Genomic DNA, 17,020 nt, shown 5'->3' on the forward strand with positions numbered 1-17,020 from the left:
AGTCAGTCTTCCACACCAGTGAGCTGCAGGACCAGGTAACCTGACTCCTCTCCTTCCAACACACCTGTAATCGTCTTCAGACATTCTGCCCTGACCAGCTTAAAATGTCACAGGCTTGACCTTCCTGTACATGACTGTCAACAACTGCATTAACGGGTGTTGGTTAATATGATGCTTTGTACTTCAGCAGTTGGAACAACTAGCAAAACACAGGTGAATAAAAATCAAACACAGGTAAAACAACAGGTGAAAGAATGGAAACACAAGTACAAACAGCAGGGGGTAAATTTGACAGAGAGTCTTTGTTTGAGCCGGCCCAACAAAATCTGAAACTACAGTCAGAGATGATGGTGATGATGGTGGTTATCAACAGTCTGTCTTCAGCACAAAATGGACCAATGACGTGCTGCCTCCTTCAGTCAGAGGAACAGGTTGTTATAATGGAGAACAATGAAGAATATAAACAATTACTAGAGCAAAGAGCAGCACAGCAGCCAATAAGCCGACGGAGGAACGGTGTCAGGAAGCTGCTGCTGCTGCTAGTAGTTTCTTTGGGCTCTCATTGGCCTCACAGCCTCCAGTTGATTTCTAAATGAACATTCTGGAGGCTGATGCAGCACATTTAAACATCAGACTCAGAAACTATGTTCAAGTATGAATAATAGATAACAGCTCAGAGAAATCAGTCCAAAAATTTGGGCAATGCTTTGGTGATCTATAAACAATAATTACAAGAGCCTAGGGTGAACTATACATTGAAATGTGTTGGACACGAAAACAGTTCAGGTTAGCTGAATACCATAGTATAAGCTCAAACCTTATTGTGTTTCACCTTCAGCTCCTGTGTAGATTACACGAGTTACCTCTAGCAGAACCCAGCGAGTGATTTTCAATGGCAGCTTTTCTGAAAGTAAAGAAATATCCAGCAGTCCAACAAGGGAGTTGCTTTAGTCCACTGTTATGTTCAAACTACAAAAGATTTACTACCTTTAACACTGTTATGTAGTCATATATGCTGATGACTCAACTTTGTTTTGTGCATTACCAACTTAAGTGAAGCTGCGAGAGAATCTACAGGTGGAGCTGCATATCATTACTAAATGAGTGAAAATTAACAAATTAGTTCTGAACATTGCCAAACCTAAATGTATTGTATTTGGTAGTAGGAATGTTCTTACTAGTGCACTCAACTTATAGATGGGATATCAGTTGAGCAGGTGACTAAAACCAAACTTGTTATGGTAAAGCCAAATAATGTTGACTGGACCCATTAATGCAGACTGGTAGATGGAATGTATAAGGAAACAGGATTTATTAGAACCACAAAGTAACTAGTGAACAACAAACAGAAAATGCACTATAACAGAACTAATTAAACAAACAAGCTGCAGGTCGGAGGCAGAGCGTGACACTGGATGTGGAGGGAAGGCACTGAAAAAACAAGAAACAAACATAAGTGGCACCCCACAACAACAAAGGACAAAGAACAAAGGAAATCCAAAATGATGCTTCTGCAAGATTATGACAGGACGTAACAAAAACTTGGTTACCAAGTAAAATATTCTCAAGAGGCTCAAACGTAAAGACACTGATGAGAACAGGTCGAACTGGCAACCAGTATAGCAGAGAGCCACCCTTAAGTACTGCTGGTCTGATGAGTCCCATGTGCATCAGGTGCGCAGGTAAATAGGCGGAGACCAACAGAGAGTGAGTGTGGCCACACCCTGCCTCAGACAGACAGGGGACCAGACACATAACATGAAGGGAAAAGCGAAAAGAAAAGCAATGGAGACAGACAAATGAGCACCCTAACAAAACTACTGGGAGCTCAAATCGAGAACCTCCTGTCTTGGCCTGACCATATTGATTACATTGTCTCCAGGAGGCAAAGGGCATTACTAATTCACAATAATGTTCAGCATATGGTCCATCTTCTGTCATGTTTGGTGTTATTATGTCACTTGTTCTGTCACACATGGAGCACTGCCTGGTCATTTGGTCAAATGCTGCTTAAAAACATACAATGAGATTTCCACAGTTGCTTATAGTCATCATATCATGGTTGTCACAAACCACTCTTGATATTTTATTCATTCATTCATTCTGCTTTGTACTCCCTGTTACTCTCTCTCCTGTCACTGCAGACCCAGACACACCTTTCTGCCATCCCTCAAGCCTGTTCACACCCTTTCCTCACCTGAGCTGCTCCACCCACTCACTCACCTGCTCCCCATTCCCTTTGATTACCTCAGTAGTATTTATACTGGCCCACTGCCACTTGTCCTCTGACACACTGTTTTAATTATTTTTGTTACTGTGGAATACTACATAACACTGTATTTTATTATCCATGGGCAATCCAGATCCAGAAATTCTCCATTGAGAAACTGAGCCATCATTAAAAAATTAAAAATTCCCCCCCAGGATCAATAAAGTATATATGATTCTGATTCTAAAGGAAACTTTATTTTTATACTCTTTCTGTATATAATGTACACATAGACTGTATATGGTTGATTTTTATTGCGTATTCCTTTTAGCTGTGCATTTCTTTTTTTCTACATCTCCCTTGTGATTCTTTATTCTTGCTATTACTGCTGTCTGTAACAACATAACAACATTTCCCTGGCATGGGATCAATAAAGTTATATCTTATTTTCTTTTGCATTTTGCTAAACATTTCATAGTTTCCTGTTCACCTGAACCCCTGCTTGATTCCTAGACTTTGATTCTTCGGCTGTGCCTTACCTGGTTAAGTTTGCCTTCCGGAGAACAAAACCTGTACATCATCACTCCTGATGACACTCCATTTTACTGGGCAAAACACGTTTAAAATTGCACACAGAATAGCCCCGATAGCTATATTCACAAAAGACTTTGGAGAGAGATCACAGTTTCCGTCTATCATCATGGGCTGCCACATCTCATCATCCCTTACACTCTGCACACCGGGAGCATATCAACAGCCTGGTCAATTCAGACAGTACATTACTCCCTCCTGACTGTTTCCTAAAAAAATATCCTCATGAATTGGAAATCAAGGAACACCACTCAAAAATATGTATGGATTATAGTTCTATGAAAAATTATTAGAATTATTATTAAATAACTGGTGCACATACATACATCCACAACCTCTCCAACAATCCTACAATATATGTATAAATTCCTGTTACTTATTTTTCTTTGCATACTTGTCGTGAGATACTATAAAATATCTGATATATTTGTCCATCTTTTACACTTTACAAACACACTTTTTTTCCTGTTCATTTCATTATTTCTTGGATGTTTATTTATTCGTTTTCCTTCCTTCTCTCTGCCAACATTGGATTTGTATGGTAGTGGCAGGAGCAGCACTGGAAGCAGTCTGGCAGTTTCCTTCCTCCTGCCTTTCCCTGTTTCCTTCTGCATCTGGATGTATTTCTGATATTTGCTCATTTAGTGATTTTTTGCAATTTAATGACCAATACAAAAGAAAGAGTAAAGAAACAGCAGGTTGATGAACAGCTTTATGATGCCTTCCATTGACAGTTGTGTTTGACACCTCTATTTACCTTCTACAGTGATGCTTTACCCTGTTTGTCATATCTAACCAGTATAAAAATGTATAATAACATTAATTTAACGCATCTGTAAGCACATCTAGGTATTTATGTATGTGTCAGTTAATGACTGCTACTGCTAATAACCTCATAAGTCAGAAGACATAAGTGGAGGCTGCTCTATAGACAGATACATGAAAATATATTGAAAACACAGGTATAATAATATAAAATATGAATGCATGGAGATTACACATATACTGTACATTAATAAACACTGAGGCATGTCCTGATTTGCTTACAACTAAATTCTAATCTATATATTCCATTAATAGTCAGTGTACGTTTACAGAACAATAACCAGTGTATGATTACAGATCAATAATCAGTGCACTTTTACAGATCACTATTCCATGTATGATTACAGATAACTTATTAGAGTAGTTACACATCAATAATTTGTGAATGACTACACATCAATAATCAGGGTATGGTTATAGATCAGTGAATGATTACAGATCAAAAATCCATGTATGATTATTGATCAATGGTCACATGATAGTTACTGATTAATAATCAGTGTGTGAATTTATATCCACAATCAGTGTATGATTACACATCAATAATGAGTGAATGGTTAAAGATCAATAATTAATCTATGATCACAGATAATCAGTTTAGTAACAGATTAACAATCAGTATGAGTTCACAGATCAATAATTAGTGTACAATTACAGAAAAAACAATCAGTGTACAATTACAGATCAATAATCAGTGTATGATTACAGAAAAATAATCATTTTAGTTACAGATGAATATTTAGTGAATGATTACAGATCAATAATCAATGTAACATTAGAGGTCAATAATTAGTGTACAATTATAAATCGATAATGAATGATTACACATCAATGATCAGTGAGTGACAACAGATCAATAATAAGTGAATGATTACAATCGTTAATCAGTGAGTGATTACAGTTTGGTAATCAGTGTAAATAAAGACATGAACACAGAATGAGAGATTTTTTGGACAGTTCAAACTTTATTAGAAGTTCCTTTGTGGACAGACAATCATTCCTCCAACAAGTTGTTACTGTTTGTACAGTAAACAATGAACACAGAGCGGATCTGAGATCAGCAGGTGGTATATGATATGCACGGTATGTACGTTGTAATGTCTGAGCACAGCATATCTCAGAGCAGCCGGTGGTTTAATGTTTCTAAATTAGACTGAAGGCAGACAGACAGGCAGAGAGTGAGACAGATTGAGAGGAAGCAGACGGTCGAACAGTCAAAACGCTACAGCGGCCAGAGTTTGGAGAAAGTGGAGACAACCAATCAGGAACAAGCTGAGGAGCAAAAAAACAAACAGGAAGCTGAAGTTTAGTTGCAGTTTAGCTTGCTGTTGTTGTTGTTGTTGTTGTTGTTGTTGTTGTTGTTGTTGTCATGGTAAGTGTATTCCTCTGATGGGGAGAAAACACAAATTACTCATCTGATCAGCATCATGTTGCAGCTTGTTGTTTTGATGTGATGTGTTGTTTATGTGTGACACAACTGATCGATCAATCATCTTAGAATGACTATCACACGTCACATATTAGTTTCTCCGTTTTAATGAAATCATCTCTGTCTGTCACTTGTCAGCAGTCTCATGCTTTCCCATTTCCACTGAATGCAGCACGGATTCCAAGGTTTTGTTTTGATGGACTACTGACTGTTTTATTGTTAAAATAAGATCATTGCCGAATCATGGCTTATGACAGTTTACAGGATTGTTTCCATTGGTGCATTCAAAGTGTGTGACGATACCTGGAGCCGCTGAGCTTCCACAGTTCAGGGGCCAAGCTGAAAGAAGAAAGCACAGATTTAAAATTTTCACTTCTTTTAGTCTGATTCATGAAAGAATAAACTGTGGAATCATCATTTCTCTTCACATCTCTCTTTTGGCTGCAACAAGACTGACTGGATCTGAAGTGTGATGGGCTGTGAGGCAGTGTGATGTCACAGTACAATGTGACTGTTACCCTTTGTGGTGGGGAGATGAAGTCGTCAGGCTGGTCCAGCTGGTCTGTTTGGTCAGTAGGTGTGGCTACAAGCAACAAGATGAAAAGTCCCATGTAAAGAAAGGGAGGCCCAGCCACAGTTATGTAACCCTGGTTCTATGAGAGAAAGTCTCAGGGCACAGTTTCTGACCCACAACAATCTTTTCTTCATTTGTCTTCTGATGCAATCACTTTTGTTCTGGTATGGTAAGCTTAATCTTTTGTTCCGTTTGAGCTAGGAATTCTTCAAAGTGACCTTTGAACTTGATGTTCTTCAGTTTGGCGTCATCACCCTGATCTTTCACTTCCTTGTTGTGCCGTCAGAATTCTTTAGTTTGACTGGATCTTGACCTCTGAATTCTTTGTTTACCACCAATTCTATTTATCTTGCTGCCATAATTTATTTTAACGTTGTCACAACTGAACTCTTCATTTAGAGTTTGAATTCTTGAATTCTTGAATTTTTAATGCTGATCTCTGAAATCTTCACATTGATCTCTGAATTAATTTATCTGCAGAATTCTGATATTGATCTCTTGATTTTCCATCCTGACCTTTAACTTCTTCATTTGGACCTCTGAATTCTAATGTTTGAAGTTTGGATGCTAAAAATTGTCTTTCCTGACTTCTCAAATTCTGTCTTTATGTCAAATGGTGAAAACGTGATCTTGACCTTTTGGGCTCTGAAATCTTGAATTCTTTTACAAAGATAAAAAACACATGAACTCTAAAGGTTTTACAAACACAAATGAGTTCTTAACCAGTGCTGGTTTCCTGTCAGTCATTTGTTTTCATCAGTCTCAGTTTACCTTTAGTGACGTCCAGAACTTCTGGACTGTAGTCCTCAGCCTCCTCATTGTCTGACGTTACTGAGCTGTCCTGGTTCACCCCCTCTTCCTCACTGATAACCTCCAGTGTGTCACTGCTGAGCTGATTGTCAGGCTCAGCTTCATCGTTACTGTCAGTCTGACTCATCTCAGTGTCTCCATCGCTCAGGGTTTCATCGTCTTCATCGTCCTCGATCGCCCCGTCAACGTTCCCGTCGCTGTCGTCCTCCTCTGTGATCACCTTATCACCATCTGCTCCCTCCCTCCTGTCCTCTGACTTTTCCTCGTCCTCCACTTGCTCTTCAATCGCTGCCTCCCCCTCATCCTCCACAGCCATGCTGTCATCCTCTTCTGCTGTGTTGACATCAACCTCAGCCTCACGCTCAGAGTCATTCTCAAGCTCAGAGTTATTCTCAAGCTCAGAGTCTGGCCCATCCTCAAACTCGGAGTCAGACTCATCTTCAATCTCAGACTCAGCTTCAATCTCAGTCTCAGTCTCAGTCTCAATCTCAGTCTCATCCTTAGAGTTTGGTTCTTCCTCAGAGTCAGGTTCATCCTCAGAGTTTGGTTCATCCTCAGAGTCAGGTTCATCCTCAGAGTTTGGTTCATCCTCAGAGTCAGGTTCATCCTCAGAGTCAAGTTCAGCCTCAGAGTCAGGTTCATCCTCAGAGTCAAGTTCAGCCTCAGAGTCAGGTTCAGCCTCAGAGTCAGTTTCAGACTCAATCTCAGTCTTAGCCTCAGACTCAGGCTCAGGGTCAGAGTCATCACCAGTGATAATGTTCATGTCTGAATCGGGGTCACCTTTGTAGTTACTGTCATCATCAGCTGCAGTGTCTTCAGTATCTGACGATCAAAGATACATATCGAACACTCATCAATTATTTCTTATCATGTTTCTGCTAAACATCATTGTGTTGCCCTGCTTATTGATTTATCTAAGGCTTCCGATACTGTTGAACATCAAATTCTTTGGGAACACATTGATTCCATTAGATTTGATGAAAAACTGTGTAATAGCTTTACAAATGATCTCAGGTAGATCACAAGCTGTTGTGACTGATGGCCTGTTTTATGAATGTGCGACAGGGTTCTATTGTAGACCAGAACTGTACAACATTCCAAATACAACAGGCCCTGGTTTCTCAGATGTCTTAATATTTGCATTCATTTTGATTTCTGTACTGTACAGCAAACTTATAAAAACATATTAATAAACTGACTGATTCCTTAAAAGCAAAACTGGCATTTTGTAAAGAGAAATAAGGCATGTATTACCCACAACTGTAGAAAGCAAACTAGCTCTAAGAAAGGTATTTGCCAGAGACACAGAAAGCCCACATTACTCCAATCTGAAAACCTTTACATTGGTTACCTGTCTGTCACAGAATACATATTATTATAAATAATAATAATAATAATAGTAAATAATATTTAAAACTTGACTATCTGGCATGATTAAGACATATGTGCCTGCTTGGTCGCTCAGATCCTCTGACTCAAACCTCTTTTTGTTCCTGAGGTCAGAACTAAAAGGCTTTTATTATGATTTCCATTATTAGTAGTATCGGTAGTAGTAGAATTATTAAGTCATGAACATAAAAAAACAAAGAAACATTTAATTCTCACCATCAGCTGCTGCGTCAGTTTCATCCATCTTGGAATTGCTTTCATCGCTGTTGTCTGAACCAAAAAAGACACAAACACAATTACAACTAGTACTAATACTAACTAAATTAAACTAATCTGAATTTGTTGTTCACACTTTAATTTGGATTATAATTCATGTGAAAAAAACACATCAGCTGGATTCAACTTCAGACACACAAACACACCTGGTGATTCAGTTATCTCCTCTGATTCTGAAAGAAGTGAACAGACAGGTAAACACGTAGACAGGTAAACAGACACTGTGGTGGGATGTCACTGTCATGTGATAAACTTCTAAAAAATGACAAACATGAAACCTGTGCAGCTGTATGAATGTCCAGAATGAGCGCAGCCATCAGGCTATGTTTTGTCACTGGCTGCATTATTGGAATGTTTTTTTTCTGTTTTCTTTCTTTCTGTTTCACTTCATAGATGTACAACAGGTAAATGTTTCTACTATAAGTGTTTCACAGTAGGTATTCTTACAGATCCTGACAATGATAATAACCAAACCTAATAACCTAAAGTAAATTCAACAAACTTCCTCCTTTGTGGGGAAAATTCTGCCCCATCTTAAAGAAACTTTTCAGCTCTGATTTGATCTAACAGACATATTTCATATGTCTACTTCATGTCAGACACATCTGTCAGACAAACCTTTGGCTTTTGGTAATTAACTCCACTGAACTAAAAATAAAAGACAGACACACTGACCTTCTTCAGCTTTCTCTTCTGAATCTGAGGAAGGTGAAACACATAAACAGTTTGTGTTAAAGAATTAAACATCCTCATTCTTTGTGTGGGTTTGATTTCAGGTTTTTCCTCCTCAGTCTGACTCCGCTGTTTGTTTTAATGTGTTGGAGGAAAGAAGTTCCTAAAGCATCAACATTTAACAAACAAACAGAGTACGACAAAGGAGGAAGAAAGAAACCCATATATCACATCCATTATGATGTCTTAGTGTTGTATGACGTGTTGACAACAAATCACAACACATACACTCATGTACTGCCATGTACGTTTTGAGGGGCTGTTCTGACTGGAAATAACAGTAGTAATAACAGCAGTGGTACTGTGCTTAACAGTAACACTGAGAGCAGAAGCAGGCTGAAAATTATACAAACTGTCGCTGCTTTTTGTGAATCATAGTTTATTTAATATTTCTTTTTTCACTGCAGTCAAAATAATATATACTAAGGGGAAGAAAATATGTATATCCCGATGTACACACTGTACATACAAGCATTTACATACATTCAGTTCACTTCAGTTTTAACATTTGTGGTGCCAAATCACAACAAAAGTCTTCTCCTGATACTTTCCATACAGAGCAGGTGTAGACCAGACATACTCCTAAAGGGACAGATACCCTCCTATTCCCCCATGAGCAAGCACTTGGCGATGGCGTGAGGAAAAACTCCCTTTTAACTTTTATATTCATTAGGAGGAACTTCTTCATGACACATACTGGAAACACACACATAAACTGACAGTCAATACTCGTGCACAAGGATTAACAGGATGAATATTAAATGTATTTACCATGTTTTGGTTCAGAGGAGTTCTGCTGACTGTTTCCACCTACAGAGACAAAACATCAGTTTAATTACATGTAGTGCTAATGTTAGTTGCTAAGACTGTTTTTCTAAACCGCCTCACGAAATACTTAATGCAGTATTTACAGATATAAATTAGAGCTTTTGTGTATCATATAGATCTTGAAGAAAAACACTTCAAACATTCATTGTTCATTGTGAACAGAGAGAACAAAACAAATCCCTTTGAAATGAGTTGGATTCTGATGGATGATCTCTTACTGATATCAATGATTATAAGAATGCAGCTTTTATAAAAAAAAAAATAAAATAAAATAAAAAAAATGTTTTTTTCAGGTGGGTTTAATTTTTACTCAAATTCAGTGGAAGAAGGCTATCTTCCATTTAAATGTTTAGAAAGTCTGCTGCGGTGGACAAACTAGTCCTCTTATAGGGACACATAGTTGTGTATCATCAGCATAGAGGGAAAGAAATGTTGCATCTGTCAATGCTATGAATTTATCATGAAACTAAAATAAGGCCGACATGTGAAACATGGTCACTTTGATTAAAGATTTAATGTTCATGTGTGTCCTTGTCTGACACAACATCACTTGTTAGTGTTCACAACCTTTTCTTCCAAATCTCAGGTGACCATACAGGTGAACATACGGACTGGTGAAAGGACAGACAATCGGGGGGAGACATACAGGTAAACATCCAGGCAAGTGAATAGACAGACAAACAGGCAGGCGAACCGACGGACAGACAGACAAGTTACCTTGAGTCTGTTCATCAGAGTCTGTACTGTTAGCAGCACCTGGGGAGATGACAAACGATTGGTGTCTACTTGCACTCGTGTGTATTTGTAGTCATATTTGTCTATTTGTAGTGTTTTGTTCATTTGTAGTTCTATTGTGTGTACTTATACTCATGTTGTGTTGTCATGTTGTATGTATCTGTACTCATTGTGTGTGCTTCTACTCTTTGTATGTATTTGTAGTAACATTGTGCGTCTGTTGTGTTCAGTCATCCATTCAAGTCTGAAATATATGAAATAGTTATTTTACTGTCAGCTGCACCGGTTTCCTCCATCTTGGAATCGCTTTCATTGCTGTTGTCTGACCCAAAAAAACACAAAAACAATTACAACTATTTAAAATTAAACTAATCTGAATCTGAATTTGTTGTTCATGCTTAAATTGGATCATAGTTCAATTCAAATGTTAAGTGAAAAAAACACATCAGCTTTATTATACTTCAGACACACAAACTCACCTGGTGATTCAGTTATCTCCTCTGATTCTGAAAGAAGTGAACAAACAGGTAAACAGACAGACAGGTAAACAGACAGAGAGACAGGTAAACAGACAGGTTACCTTCTGTTTGTTCAGCAGAGTAAATGCTGTCAGCAGACACTGTGGACACAAATCCAAATGTTGTTTAATGATGTGTGTGCAGTGTTTCCTTATGTGTGTGTATACAGTGTAGTTTGTATACATTGTATGTAGTGGGTATAATGTGTGTAGCATGTACTCAGTGTGTGCAGTGTGTTTACATTGTGTAGTGTATGCAGCACATACTGTGTATTGTATATACAGTATATTTTGTAATATATATGTATTGTCTAGTGTGTATGTACTGTGTATACGTTGTGTAGTGTGTAAATTGTGTGTACAGTATTCACATTTTTTAGTTTAGTATATACTGTGTAGTGGGTATATAATGTGTAGTGTGTCTATATTGTGTAATGTGGAAACACTGTGTGTTGTGTCTTTATGTTGTGTTATATACATATTGTGTATGTGTATGGCGTTCCTTGGGCAGAGACGTGCCAGGCTGCAGATCGATGGCGCAGTCATAAGGGTGATGAGGAGGCAGACAGTTAGCCATTGCTTTACTGATAGGTAGCCATCGAGTGCTGATGCTACCGATGCCCTGCCTTTTGCTGGACATTGGTAGATGAAATAGCTGGCCTGGCTACAATACAGGCAGAGATTGGCTTGGTGACGCCTCTGTCACTCCTTGGGAGTCAATCAGATCATCTGAGCTGCATTGGTTCAGGCCCCTCCTGTGGTAGTGCTGCAGTGGTGCTGCCGCTGAGCCTGGATGTGAAGATCCACTCTTGTGGCCAGCTCGATCACTCCATCAATGGAGTAGTCCACCACCATCTGCTCTCCCTGGTGCAGGTTCAGAAGGATCTGAGCAGCAATGGCCCCTTATGGAGCTCGGAAGCTGCCATGCCCCTCTCCCATTTGGCGGTTCCCCACAGGCGAGCTGTCCCCGTCAGGTTATCAATGGTGAAGGCTACCTTGGCTTGCTCAGAGGTGATGGCGTGGGGCTGCAGAGCAAAAAGGATTGAACAGCTTGTCAGGAAGGCGTTGCAGGTCTCCAAATCTCCAGCGTAGCCTTCAGGAGTCCCCACTCTGGGTTCGCAGGCTGGAGGAGGTGGAATGGTGGGTGGTGTTGACCCCAGAAACAGTTGGGTTTGGATGAAGATTGGCTGCTGGATCTGTGCAGGTCACACAGCTAACCTCTGCTCTTGAGGTGCTGCTCCCTGCCTGGCTGCAGCCACTGCAGAATGCCATCAGAGCCTCGTGTTGCTGGAAGATGCCCTCAATCCTCTCAGTGATGCTGTGGTGAGGTGGAACCTGCTGGGTCCACGACAGGCCAGATTGTACTGTAACAGGTTGGTTTAGGACCCAATTGCAATACCACCAGATCACAGAAGTCGCTTTCACTGACTTTGATCTCAGGAGTGCCACAGACGGATACGCCGTAGTACTGAACAATGTCAGAACTATTGTTTCCCAAAATATGAGGAGGGACAAAGTCAATGTTCCATTTGGAACTATTGAGAGTTTCTTGAAATGTTTCTTGAAATGTTTGGTGAACCAAACATTTAACAGTCACTGACAGGCAGAGATCCAGGAAGTGCAGGAAGTGCAGGACAAAACACTGAGTCAGATACAGAAAGCAGAGGTGTTTGCTAGAGACCAGAAGAAGACCAGAAGTCAAAAGCAGACAGGTCCAGTAAGGAGAGATCAGTCTGACTATGAATGCTGGAGAGTCTTGCATAGTGCGAAGAACAATCTGGTAAATAGTGAGTGTGGGAGAGCAGCTTAAATACTGGACTGATTGTAATGAGAATCAGGTGATGATCAGGTGAGTGATCCAGTGGGTGTTTCTGACAAGAGGACTGACGGTGGAAAAGTACTTGCTGCTCAGGAGAACAGGTGAGAGGAAATGGCAGCAGGTAAGAGACTGAGTACCGTGTACTCTGTCACACTGTCAGGTACTGTGGCTACTGTGACAGTGTAGGGTGTAAATGCTTTGTATTGTGATTACATTGTGAAATGTATATTTTCTCTGTACTGTGTCTATATACTGTGGAGTATGTACACAATGTCTATTGTATATATATTGTGTATTGTGTATATACATATGTACTGTATATGTATTGTCTGTATACTGTGTGGTGTGTCTACACACTATTGCATTTTATTGTGTATTGTGTATATACTGTGTGAACAGTGTATACTATGTATTATGTTTTTATAGTATATTCTGTAGTGTGTAAAGTATATACTGTGGATTGTGTATTTGTTGTATAGTGTTTAATGTATACTGTGTTGTTACCTGGCTGTGATGTCACAAGTTCACCTGCAGTTCCTTCTATAACAACAACAACAAACACCAAAATAAACAACAACACAGTGAGCTGTTGGTGTGTGTTTGTTAATGTTTGTATTAACATGTGCTAGTGTGTGTTACTGTGTATTTCTGTGTTACTTTGTGTGTGTTGCTGTGTTTGTGTGTTACTGTGTGTATATGTTACGGTGTGTGTGTGTTACTGTGTGTCATTGTGTGTATATGTTACTATGTGTGTGTGTTACTGTGTTACTGTGTGTATGTTTTTGTGTTACTTTGTTACTGTGTGTGTGTGGGTGTATGTTACTGTGTGTGTATTTCAGTGTGTATTACTGTGTGTGTTACTGTATGTGTGTATATTTCAGTATGTGTGTTACAGTGTGTGTGTGTATGTGAGTTACTGTGTGTGTGTTACTGTGTGTTTGTGCTACAGTGTGTGTGTGTTTACCGTTGAGGTGTTGGAGCAGCGGTGCACTTCTCTCTGAAACAGATGTGCAGACAGTAAACATTAGCATCGTTGCACTCAGAATAAATAAAGTTTTGTGAAACTGAATTCAGATCAGTCTCAGAAACAGAAACACGTTTATTGATCTGATCTCTGATCAGATTGATGTTCATTTAGATTGTGGTTACAATGAACACTTCAACCACTAGGGGACACTAACTGCACTTTACACCATTGGTGTGATAAACAACTGTGAAATCTGCACTCTGATTGGCTGCTCTGCATGGATGCAGTGTGATTAAATGTCCACAGGGTCAAAGGTCAAGACCTTAACTGAATCAAAGGGTCAGAGGTCATAACAAATGATTGATGACATGATCACATTCATGAACTGAAATATAAGATGATGCTTACCGTCATCTGTTCGCTCTGCAAGACAGATGGACAGAGAGAGACAGATGGAGACAGAGAGAGACAGACAGACAGACAGACAGACACAGAGAGAGACAGAGAGACAGAGAGACAGACAGACAGGCAGACAGACAGACAGACAGACAGAGACAGAGAGACTTATTCATTGATTGTTACTCACTGTCAAAATATAAATTAATAAAATTATCAATATTGTCAACATAGTGTATAAATTAATAATAATTAGTTAATTTTGAACATTGATATTAACATTGAATATTGAAAATACAATTATGATGACTGATGATGTCATAGCTTACCTTGGACTGGAGCTGCAAGAGCAACAGCAATGAGAGCGACGAGCAGCGACACAACACACCTGTAAAACACACACACACACACACACACACACACACACACACACACACACACACACACATTTGACTGCACTCTGGTTGCATGTTTGGTGTTGTTGTTGTTGTTCATTTCACTTCATAAAGATTCCAAAATATGTTCAGTGTTTGTTGACAGCACAGAAAAATCAAGATTATTATAATTATTATCATTTAGTACAATCAAAGCTCACATCCATCATCGCATTAACACAGACCACCAAAGGCTGCAGCAGGGATTTAAAGTTTTTAAAGTTAATAAAGTATCTCTCCAACAAGAAGAGTAAAACAAAGACTGTAAAGTGATTGATGTAAAGTAAAAAAATGTAAAATAAAGACCATAAAGGAATGTAAAAGAGAGTGTAAAGTGACACATACAAAGAATGTAAAAATAAAGACTGTAAAGTATTAATGAAAAAGAAAACATGTAAAGTGATTAATGTAAAATATAAAGTGTAAAGTGGCAAATGTGAAGAATGGAAAAATCTGAATGTGAAGTGATTAACATAAAATCAAGAATGTCGTGTGATAAACATCAAGGGATGAATGTGAGGTGTGTTGAAACCCGTCTTGAGCCTGAAGGGTTAAATGACTGCATTGCTTTGTGTTTCCTCCACAGAGAGGAAAAACAAAGCATCTCTTCTTCTCCGATGTATAGAGAGAAAAGAGCTGGAAGAGAAAAGCAGCTCAGGTCCTCAAACAGGCAGGAAAGCTTTAAGTTTCACTATGAGTGGAGTGACTGAGGCTTTATGCTGAAACACTGGGGTCCTTCTGCTGGATTTACACGAGCCCACAAACAAAGCCTGAATCCTCCTGTCGCCACACAGAGGCAGCACAAAGTACTAAAGGTAAGCAGGCATCAGATCAGTTATTCAAGAAATGCAGCACACCGTTTAAACTGCTGTTTTCCAGCATAATGTGTCACCCTATCACATGTACCCAGTATAAAATCCACTTGTATCGTAAAAAGTAAAAAATTTCCTTCAGAAAAGTCGAAGAGGAGAAGTCAAAAGTCCCAAAATGGAAAAACTCAAGTAAAGTATCAGACACAGTGAGCTGTTGTGAACTAAGATCAAATGAGTCTACTTAGAAACAACAGAAACAGATAGTTATTGGGTGTCAGGCAGCGCAAAATGTGTAACCAACTAATTTCATAAGATTTCATTGTGTTTGATTTGTGATGTGTTTAGCAGCAGAGTGGAAAATGTGACATAGAATTTTGTTCCTTCTGTAGTCTGACCTGTAAAACCTGTAAACGGAGGTAAACTCAAACAGTTTAAAAAGTTGAATTACTGAACGCTTATGAGACGAATATCAGAATAAACTCACCGCTGGAGCATGCTGTTGTTGTTCTGGAGGTGGACAAGAAAAAAACGCCACTGTTTGTTGAGTTTCTGAACTCAGCTGAAAGAGAGCAGCAGCTTTTATACTAAGACTCCCTCCTCCTCCTCCTCCTCCTCCTCCTCCTCCTCCTCCTTCTGTTCACCTCTGCACCTGTCTGTCTGAATGTCTACACTGGTTTTAAAACTCTTTAACTACCTTAAACACACAAATTCACTGTTTTACTTCGAGTAAAATAGTCCTGATGACAGCAGCTTCTATTGTTTCTGCTGTTCCTGCCCGATTTACTCCAAATTTTTACGGGGTTAAGAGCACATTTACACTGAATTAATGCCAAAGTCAGAACAGAGTTTAGACCAGATTCAGATCAAATTTATCCTAGTTTAGACCATGGCTGAATTATGGGCAACGAAGTGTCAGGATCACAGTGCGTCATCCAGTTTGTGGTAATAAAATTAAATACACCAGGACTAACGCACAATAACCACCTCAGGCAGAAGAAATCATTTTCATGTCATTTCCCGTAATTTAATCAGGTAAAAGTTTCTTTGAGAGTAAAATAAGAGAGCAGCCTAAAGACACAGTGACAGCAATAAATACTATTAACTGCCACACACAACAGAAAAGTAAAGACAGAATCCAGCTAAGAACATAAACAGTTATGACTTTCCAAAACTATCAAAAATAAAGTAAAATCTGTAAATGTAAGAGCAAACATTAACCAAGAGCTCTATTTTACAGATCCTTTAGCATTAAAGTCCTCTAATTTACATGTTTCCTACCAGGAAATGAAGAAAGTTGTTTGTGTGTGTGCGTGTGTGTGTGAGTGCCTGTGTGTGGTATGTGGTTCTCATTCAGAGGAGAACCGGTTGGACAGTCTTAATCAGAAACACTCAGAGTTTATGAAAAGGAAGTTTTTCATTAAGGTCACTTAAGAATTAAAAGAAGTCACAAAGATGATTCAGTGTTCAACTGAACACCTTCATCAGTTGTAAAAGGACAGGGTTACTCCCTGCACACCAGCAGCACCCTCTTCACACCATTTAACCCCCCTCCACATCACAGACTACATTCACCTCCCCCCACGTCACTCTAGAATCAGAAATCAGAATCAGAAATCAGAAAAAGCTTTATTGCCAAGTACGCTTTTACACATACGAGGAATTTTTTCTAGTGAAATT

The 17,020-nt window shown here is 39.1% G+C and overlaps 1 protein-coding gene across 3 annotated transcripts; it reads right to left on the reverse strand.

Moving 5' to 3' along the window:
- Positions 1-4,551: 4,551 nt before the first annotated feature.
- Positions 4,552-15,888, reverse strand: LOC143334813 (uncharacterized). 3 transcript variants are annotated; one of them, XM_076753730.1, is made up of 16 exons: positions 15,828-15,888; positions 14,427-14,485; positions 14,110-14,124; positions 13,699-13,731; positions 13,239-13,271; positions 10,878-10,904; positions 10,670-10,720; positions 10,381-10,419; positions 9,607-9,645; positions 8,779-8,802; positions 8,250-8,276; positions 8,044-8,097; positions 6,400-7,260; positions 5,573-5,637; positions 5,358-5,393; positions 4,552-4,897 (listed from the first exon to the last, which is right to left on the reverse strand). In XM_076753730.1, the coding sequence occupies exons 1-15, from the start codon at positions 15,836-15,838 to the stop codon at positions 5,382-5,384; spliced, it is 1,350 nt and encodes a 449-aa protein (XP_076609845.1). In that variant the 5' UTR covers positions 15,839-15,888; the 3' UTR covers positions 4,552-4,897; positions 5,358-5,381. The 3 variants fall into 3 exon arrangements, with proteins under 3 accessions (XP_076609845.1, XP_076609843.1, XP_076609844.1); XM_076753728.1 differs by having other exon boundaries at positions 13,239-13,274; XM_076753729.1 differs by lacking the exon at positions 4,552-4,897 and adding an exon at positions 4,904-5,011 and having other exon boundaries at positions 13,239-13,274.
- Positions 15,889-17,020: the final 1,132 nt, after the last annotated feature.

The sequence above is a fragment of the Chaetodon auriga genome, chromosome 17, assembly GCF_051107435.1.
Source record: "Chaetodon auriga isolate fChaAug3 chromosome 17, fChaAug3.hap1, whole genome shotgun sequence".
NCBI lineage: Eukaryota > Metazoa > Chordata > Actinopteri > Chaetodontiformes > Chaetodontidae > Chaetodon > Chaetodon auriga.